This window comes from Fundulus heteroclitus, chromosome 20 (assembly GCF_011125445.2).
Source record: "Fundulus heteroclitus isolate FHET01 chromosome 20, MU-UCD_Fhet_4.1, whole genome shotgun sequence".
In the NCBI taxonomy this organism is placed as follows: Eukaryota; Metazoa; Chordata; class Actinopteri; order Cyprinodontiformes; family Fundulidae; genus Fundulus; species Fundulus heteroclitus.
The window spans coordinates 10,417,098-10,426,220 of NC_046380.1; the positions used below are offsets into that span (position 1 = coordinate 10,417,098).

The 9,123-nt window shown below is 44.4% G+C and overlaps 1 protein-coding gene across 4 annotated transcripts in view; it reads left to right on the top strand.

The window, feature by feature from the left end:
• The first annotated feature begins 1,623 nt into the window (after positions 1–1,623).
• The window catches only part of LOC105928038 (membrane-associated guanylate kinase, WW and PDZ domain-containing protein 3), a 171,814-nt gene continuing 164,314 nt past the window's right edge, over positions 1,624–9,123 (top strand). The window contains exon 1 of one of the 4 annotated variants that reach the window (XM_012865109.3): positions 1,624–2,802. In XM_012865109.3, coding sequence (XP_012720563.2) covers positions 2,496–2,802 — 307 coding nt within the window. In that variant the 5' untranslated portion in view covers positions 1,624–2,495. The remainder of the gene's footprint in view (positions 2,803–9,123) is intronic. The other 3 variants (XM_021317845.2, XM_012865107.3, XM_021317844.2) reach the window with 3 other exon arrangements.

Consider the following 9,123-nt stretch of genomic DNA (forward strand, 5'->3'; position numbering starts at 1 on the left):
CTTGTATCTTTAAGGCTTAATGGAAAAAATAATAAAATAACTGGAGCAAAGTTTTGTAAACATCTTTATTAGTGTCCAAAACTGATTATTAATTTAATGCAACCCTACTAATGATCCATGAATAAAGTGTCTTTAGAAAAGGTAGTCATCTTTTTTTAATTATTTTACATTTTGTCTCAATAAGACAACAAACTGCAGTATATTCTATTGCAATTTTACGTCATAAACCAGCAGAAAATAGGGAACAACTCTGGAAGGCAAATCGTAGTTGAATTTCCGACTTCTTTTTCAGTTTTTTTCACATAGGAAAATCTGAAACGTGGGGCATTTATGTTTTCCGCCCTTGTAATCTGATATGCCTAAACATAATCCAGTGCAATCAACTGCCTTTAGAAGTGTCCTACTTTGAGTTCACCTATGTGTAAATTAATCATAGGATGCAGTAAATACAGCTGTTCTGTGCGGGCGTCTGCTGGCGAACATTGGTGAACAAGCAGCATCATGGAGACCAAGGAACACAGCAGGAATTAAACTGTGGAGAACTTTAAACCTGGGCAAAATGCCCCAAGCTTTGAACATCCAACAGGGCACAGTTCAATCATCTGAAAAAAGAAAAGACAACGGCAAATGTAGAGGTCCAACTAAACAGACATAGGCAGGCAACACAGAAATCAGAGAAGGAGCCAAGAGTACCATGGTGACTCTGGAGGAGCTGCAGAGAAACACACCTGAGTGTCTGCAGTTTTCAATAAAGCATGTAGAGCACACAGCAACCATAAGAAGAGAAAGCGTGTGCTCTGGCCAGATGATGTGTAAAAGGAAATGTTTGTCCAACGTGTGAACCACTGTGTGTAAAGGAAAAGCAAAACCCTGGATTACTATGCCCACATGGTCCTGGCAGCATTCTGCTGAGGAGCTGCTTTTCTTCAGCAGTGACGGGGGACTTTGTTATACATGACGGGAAGAGATATACATGGATAAATACAGGTCAATCCTCGAAGAAAGACTGTTGGAGGCGGCAAAAACCTTGAGACTGGAGTGAATGCTGGAATAAAACAGCCAGCACACACATTAACAGCATATTCATGTGTTGGAATGGCCCAGTCTGAGTCCACACCAAAAACCAAAGAGAGAATCTGCAGCAAAATCGTCAAAAGCTACATTCCCAAGTGTTTTCTTCCCATCTGACTAGAACTAGAGCTATTTCCCAAAGAAAAATGGGTAAACATTAGCCTCTAGATCTACAAAGCTGACACATGGACCTCAAATGTGGTTCTATAAAGTAGTGATTAATTTAAAATATTAAAAGCCAGGCATTATTAAGGTCAGACCTCACAGCTATGCTGTGTTGTCTTCCGTAAAATAAAGTCCAAATAAAACGAATTGAATCACTCAAGGCACCAAATCAGCCCTCCTAAAATGAAGCAATTCTGGCAATTTTTGGATGTCGTCAGCATGTGGCGCTGTGTAAGCATCAAACAATTAGAGATTCCTTCCCAAAACAGACCAACAAAAAAAAAAAACAAAAAAAAAAAAAACGATTTCGAACGTGGGTTCTTTATTAAGCGTGATTTGTTGTGTACATTTAATATCAGGATAATATTCGCGGGCAGTTTTAGATAATCTTACACATTACGCGTAATTTATTTTATGATATTCAAAATGAATCCGTTAAAATAGAGCATAAATAAGTAGGCAGCCAAATTAATTTTTACGTAAGATATAAGAGAACGTGAAATCACAGCGAGCAACGTCAGTCTGTTTGCGCGTGTGAGCGTGTGTGTGTTGTTTTTCTTCATCCTTTAGTACCGCGACACGCCGAGGGATGGAGCCAGCATGAGAATCCGGGGAAACTGCCGCCGAGCGTAAAGGGGCTGGTTCAGAGCAGAGCAACATCTCTCTCGGCGGTGCCAGGTGTGTTCAAACCTGTGGCAGACAAACGTTCGGCAGATGTCTCTCCGCGCAGTCACAACGGGGTGGATCTCAGCTGCGTAAACACCCGAACCGGTGCGCGCACCCGCCCGTCGCCTCTCCGCCTGCCCACAGGTACGATGGGATTCTCGCTTCAGCGACAGAACGCTCCCCAATCCGCCGCCAAGTGAGTGATTATATCCCGTCTACGGGTTTTCTGCGACTTGTCACCAGAAGGCTCATCCAGATGCAAGTCGAGGCGTAAATGCAAAGAACGGCAGCACACACACGCTTCACTCTCTCATTGACCGCCTCGTCGGTGTCAACTCTCCTGCTTTACGCACAAGAAGCGCTTGGGATCGATACGGCCGAGAAGGACTGACAGGAGCGTAGACGTTTGACGCGCCGTACCGGATCCGACCAGACGATCGTACATGTCAAGAGGATGAAATCCCCCGCAGGTCGGCAGAATAACTCCTGGGGGTCAACCAGGCTGCGTCACTTCACGCTTATTTAACGGCCACAGACCGAGGAGCACTCCCGCCACTTTGGTTTAATTCTTTCACAATAAAAGGAGACCGAGCATGTCCAGAACGCTGAAGAAGAAGAAACACTGGTCCGCCAAGGTGGTGGACTGCGCCGTGTCATGGGGGAGCCTTGGGGACTTCGGCTCCGTGGTGGAGATCCTGGGAGGCGCGGAGGTCGGACAGTTCCCCCACATTGGCCAGATGAAGCTGGACGTGCTGGTGTGTCACGTCGGAAAGCTGCCCTACTACGGGGACGTCCTGCTCGAGGTGAACGGCACGCCCGTCAGCGGGCTCACGAACCGCGACACCCTGGCAGTCATCCGCCACTTTCGGGAGCCGATTCGCCTGAAGACCGTCAAACCAGGTGCGTCTCCCCCACCCCCGCTCTCAGTTCCCACCGCTCCTGTTGGCACGTCACCTGAGCTCTGCTTGTAAGATGAGCGTTTTGATATGTGCCACCATGCGCAAAGCACGACAAAAAAAAAAAAAAAAAAAAAAAAACACATGATTGTGCTCAGAAGTGAGCTCAGGTAATGGTCACCGTCAGCCTATTGGCTCAAGCGTTTTCCCTTTCAAACGCGCGTAATGTGCAGGCGATATTGCATCAGTGGAAATAAATCATTTATTTAAAAAAAAAAATACAACAAAAAGTTAAGAGCCACAGTTCCCTTCTTGCAGGAGAACCCGAGACTTCTGTAACTGCTTTCTGTTCCATAAACTCTAATGATCAGTTCTCTCAGCACTTTCTCAGGGAGATCGAAGAGTGATAATGGCCATAATGGCATGTAGCCCAGTTGGAGCCATCTCAGCTAAGTGCACTTACAAGCATAAAAATAAGGGTCAGTTTCCCCCTTCCATTATTCATCCAAGCTTTAGCCCATTGGTCACAGAAGCATATTGGTGTGTGTGTGTGTGTGTGTGTGTGTGTGTGTGTGTGTGTGTGCGGGGAGGGTGGACTGTCCCAATCATTATTGCCAAGAATTTGGCTTCACCGTCCCAACTGTTGGCTTAATCTGTGGAGTTTCTTAGGAATGGATCCAACGCAAGGCTTCAGGATTGATGGGGCTGCTTTGTGTTTTATGCTGGATGTGCTTCGCTTTGAATAAGCGCTGGAGCTGGAATGCCCCAACACCAACTGGGTTCGTTCAAAAGGTTACATCAGCATCATCAGCGGCAGCAGCAGCAGCTGAGTCTCAGAACCTCAGGCCAGAGTCCCCGAGTATTCGCCGCATGGGTGGACATGCGTTTGAATGCGTGTTTACCAGCCTCTCCTCCTATAATTTATTTAATAATATATTGATTTCTCTCTCCACGTCTATTGTAAGCAGAAAAGAAAAGTGCTTGAATAAAGGAACGCGCCAAGTCCATGTTAGTGTGCATGCACTTGGAGATGTGTGTGTGTGTGTGTGTGTTTCATGGCTCTGCGCTCCTCAGAGCTACTAACACCATGCTCTCTGCCCAACTAACCAAGGATGATTAATAAAGGGCATGGAGGAACGAGAGAGCAAGGCGGGAAGAGAGACACAAAGAAACACAGAGAGACTGGGAGAAAAAATCCGCCCTGCCTTTGGCTTCAGGCAGACTCCCACACAAGGCTGCTTCTCCTCTTTAAAGCTCACAGGGAAGTAACAGTGACAAAGACGGTAAAATCCCCCCCCCCCCCCATCACATAATTTTTCACTGTCATCCTTAGCAGCCTAAACATCCTGTTATTCTGCCCTATGCTTGTCAATGATGAGATTGGGGAGGGAAAGAAAAAAAAAAACATTGATCTTCCAAATCCCCCCTATCATCGGTGTAGAGGTGGGGCTGCTACGTTGCCTCATTACGCGCTGTGCACATCTGCATTATGAGTATACATTCCGGTGTGGTAATCTCATGTTTAATTCACACCTCTTGCATAATTGAGTCAGCGAGTGGATTTTCTCCACTCAGTTGGAGGCCGGGGGGCCCTGGGGGATCAGCTGTTACCAGGAACGCCCGCAGCACTGCCGATAACACGGTGGTGCTGACAGCAAGCGGGGACGAGTCCCTCGGTGCGCCAGATGTTCCCGCCGTGCATTTTCCCCCGACATCCTCCTGTGCCGAATCGGTCCGAATCGGCCTCTGGAGATGGTGGACTTCCTGTGGTGCTGCTGCCGCTGACAGCCGGGGCGGGGCTTTGGAGGGAAGATGGAGGGGTGTGTGCATGCAAAGGCTAAAATTGGGATTTGGGGCAAGGATAAAGAGACAAGGATGCACGATGGGCTATTATCCCTCTCTGTTATTGATCCGGGAGGTGAAAGAGTTGCACACGGCTTTCCTAGAGTTCTCTGTTGCTTCCTCTTGTGTATAATCTATTCTCTAGTGACTGCTAAAAGGTTTCTCTTACTTCCATGCGGGCCATATGTGGATCAGTGGGTCATGCAGCAGCTCCATGTTTCACAGAGTGCTTGTTTAAGACACTAAACCCACATTGTCTCTGATAGTAAAGAGTGAGTTATTGTCGTAAAAGAAAGTTTCCTGAACCAAAAAGGGTTCAAACCGAGCCAACCTCGAGGCCTGGTAGTCGACGAAGCTGTGGACGTGCCCACGTTCACATTATCTCTAAACACACCTTGGTTAGCAGGAGTGCGCATGTCTGCGAACGCCCGCAGCACCAACCGAGCATTCAAAGGAAAAGCTTCACGGCCGGCGTCTCAAAAGTCCTTTTCTCTCAGATTTACCGTTCCGCCACGTAAATCTCTGCACAGCTGCAATCGGCGTGTAGCTGGAAACGTAGGCACGGAGTCATTTGTGTACAGCTGAAGGGATGACGACTCTGACAGCAGATGAATAATTTCACATTGCGGCGTACGGTGGAGCCGGCGCAACGAGGCTTCTTTTGTCTTTTGGGTAGGCTAATATTAGCTGTGTGAATAAATGAAACACATGTAAACAAGATGTCTTGTTTGCACTGATGCATTCTGCTTCTGTTTCCAGAGTCCTTTACGTGTGCAGTTTCTCTCACCGGCCTCTTTATCAGGTCCTTTTGCCTTTTAAACCGGGCTCATTTTGGAATGGCCTCAATTAGACAATGGTTGGAAATATTTTTCAGAGGTTTTGGTTCATGTTGATATGACGGGACCATGCACTTGCTGCTGGTTTCTCCGCGGCACACGCCAATGTAAAGCTCCCGTTTCACCACATTCAAATGGAGATCATTTTGGATTCTGGTTGACTGTGGAGCAAAGTTAACTGTCACGTTCAATAAACTCGTTTGAGGTGTTTTAAATTTTGCCATATGGTGCATCGTCTTGTTGGGAGCAGCCACCAGAAGATGGGTCCCCTGTGGTGAAAAAGGGAAGTACATGGATGGGAACCATGTTCAGGTAGGCCATGGTGTTTAAGACATGCTGTTCTGGCACTAAGGGACTCAAAGTGGGACCAGAGTATATCCCTTACACCATTACATCACCAGCAGCTACAACTGCCAATAGATGGCAAGATGGATCTATGATTTAATGCCATTTAAATCAAATTCTGACCCAAGCCTCTGAAAGCGGTAGCTGAAATTCAGACTCATCACACCGGGCAGCTTTTTTCCCAAGCTCTGACTGTTATATTTAGGCGAGCCTTTGCCAATTGTAGCGTCAGTTTTATGTTCTTAGCTGACAGGAGTGGAACCTGCAGTCTTCCGCTGCCATGGCCCATCTGCTTCTAGGTTTGACGTATTGTGCTTTCCCGAGATCGCCTTCCAAACGCTGCATCTTTGTTGTAACAAGCGGCGTCTCGGACCCGTCACCCCGTTCTCCTTCTCGACTCTCCCATCAGCAGGGCATTTCTGTCCACACAACTGCTGCCTGTGAGACATTTTCTATTTTTCCCCCCCCATCAAGTCTCTGCAATTTCAGGGGGCGGCTGTGCATGAAAATCCTAGAAGATGAGCAGTTTCAGAAATGCTCAACCCGTCTGGAACCAACCGCCACGCCAGGTTCAAAATAACTCCGATTCCCTCTCCTCCTCGTTTTGATGCTTTGCTCAAACTTCAGCATTTGGATGCCTAAATGCACAATGTACGTTAAGACTTTCCGGGATCTGTATCTTTGAAAGTATTCTCAGCAAGCTTACTAATATGCACGGAGCATAATAGTTTCATAGGCTAATTTGACTGTTAATTGGCCTTAATTCTTAAGTAAAATTGCAGGATTAGTCTATTCAAGTCGGCGCTAATTCTATTTCATACAACAGTTTGTTCCCTACTCTTGATTACAGCTGTATTTACCTGGCTCTGCTCGTTGCGGCAGTGCATTTGCCATTACCTGTTGATCATGCCAATAAAGAAGAATACACACTGACATGAGCCTCTAAGCCAATGTATCAAACAGCAATAGAGAGTGTGGGTTAATCACATTAATGCACCGCTCATATCACAAAGTGCCTCTCATTGGAATCACGCTCTTGACAGGCGATGCTTTGTCACAGAGAAGAGATTTGCAGTCGGCTGTTTGAAAAAAAAAAAAAAAGGGAGGGATGAGGGTAAGAGTGGGAATACAGACTCAGTGATCTCTGGTCAAATCAGCGAAGACACGTTCTTGCCTCAGATGTTTCTCACAGTGAGCTGAGAATAGCAGCGCTGCCATGTTATATACTGCTCCTCTGGCACTCATAAGAAAGTAATTTAAAGCTACAGGAGCTTTTTTTTCTTATGGACCTTAAAGTGATTATATGTTGTTTTTTTCTCTAGATTTATTAAGACATCGACTGTTTAGCTGTTTCGTCTTTGTCACTGATTGCTTTGAACTAATCTTACCTGTGTTGGCACTGGGTGTTCGTGCAGCACGTTGTGCATTCAGACAATTTTCTACGCCATTACAGTGAAATCCATTTTACATAAATAAGAAGAGGCTAATGGAATCTGTTGATAAAAAAAAAGAAACGTATGAATAATTAAGCACGCAGATGACTGAAGATGTGGAAGATGGTGATGCTTTGCAGAATGCTTTCAGAACATTGCGTCAGTCCATAAACTCCTACTTTGTATATGGAAACCGAAAGCTCCGCGTCGGCGTCGCGGACAGACGGAGATCATTGAGCGTTTGCATGTTTCAACCCAACAGATGCAAATGTGTTTACTCGATTACTGCTGCCAAGTTGAGTGTTTAAAGTTTGAAAGGTTTTTTTTTTCCCTGGCTTGCAGGGTTTCCCTGTCTTCAGTTCATTTAGCTGTAGTAAAAATAAGAAAACCACCATTCCCACTTTCATTTAGGCAATGCATTGATTCCTTGTGTGCTTTCATTCTCGTAACAGAAATGAGCGTATGGTTAAAAACAGCTAGCTGTCTTTCAGTGTCCCCTCCGATGAATAGCAGTGTAACCCTGACAACAATAAAAAGCAGATATGTTGTTTGAGATTAGTTAACTCTGCTCTGAAATGTGCCGATGCATGGAGACATATTATGATGTTTTATAGAGAATTCAAGGTCCACTTTCTGACTGCATAGAATTATTCTTGTCCTGAAATCCTCATTGAAGACTAGATTTAGTCAAAGGTTGTGAGGGTGAATCAGCTCAGTGTTTATCTATGCCTGCATACAGTCAGGGCCTTACGCAGCAATCATATTTTGAAGCAGAAATGGAGCATTTATTGATGCTCACATGAAACCAAAAGTAAAAAAGGGTTGTTTAAACGACAAAAGCAAAAATTCCAATCATGCTTTGAGTCCTTAGGGCGTGCATTCCTTCTCAGTTAGAAATGATCTTTACTGTTACTGGAGGACTAATTGTTTTCACCACAACTTTTCTACTGGTATATAACAGTTTGCTGTTTCCCAAAGTATATTATTATTTTTTTGTTAAATGACAAGAAGAAATGTCACTGAACCGGGATTTGACATGTATGATCGAGGGGAAATCCTTTAAGTTGTCCAGATTCCATCTGCAGTAAGCTCTATACGAAGCTACCTGCAGGAGACAAATAGGAATATTAAAATGTTAATAAATTAACAGTTGACACCCTGCTTAAGTGTGTGTTTGTGATGAACAGCCCTATAGATGCTCATTCATTTTAAAAAGGTAACTAAAAGTAAGTAAAATTTTCTTGAAATTAGTTTTTCCCCCTTGATTTGAGCAGCTAAATAAGACTATTTGCCAATGGAATGAGTATTTTTACCCCTACAATAATATAATTAGATATCCTGCACTTGAAATGAGATGATGGAGATGAGTTATTCCTATTTTAAGTGCAAAAATCTTATTCCATTGGCAAATAGTCTTATTTAGCTGCTGAAATCAAGGAAAATACACTAATTTCAAGAACATTTTACTTACTTTTAGTTCCCTTTTTTTGCAGTGAAGTTACCTTAACTCCAGTGCCAACATGCTGTTACTTTGCATACCACAAAAAAAGCTGTCGGCAAAAAGATGTTTTTCCCGATGTTTTAAAAAAAAAATGAAACGAAAAGTCTGCATAAAACTTTGTTGCCCACTAATGCTAAGATCTTTTGAATTAGAAAAAGACCCACCTGAATATTTGATAACCTCAAGCTTAAAGCTTTGGTAGTATTTAACCCTTGCAGGCCTTATTGACAAGAATCAAAGCTATAGATGCTGTTACGCCAGCCATCCTGTTTCAATAAAACTCTGCTGAAGGGATGGAATCACACTCACCAGCCAGCCCAGGATCCCTTCAACAAGAGTGTCAACTATTAAACACAATTGTTTTTTTT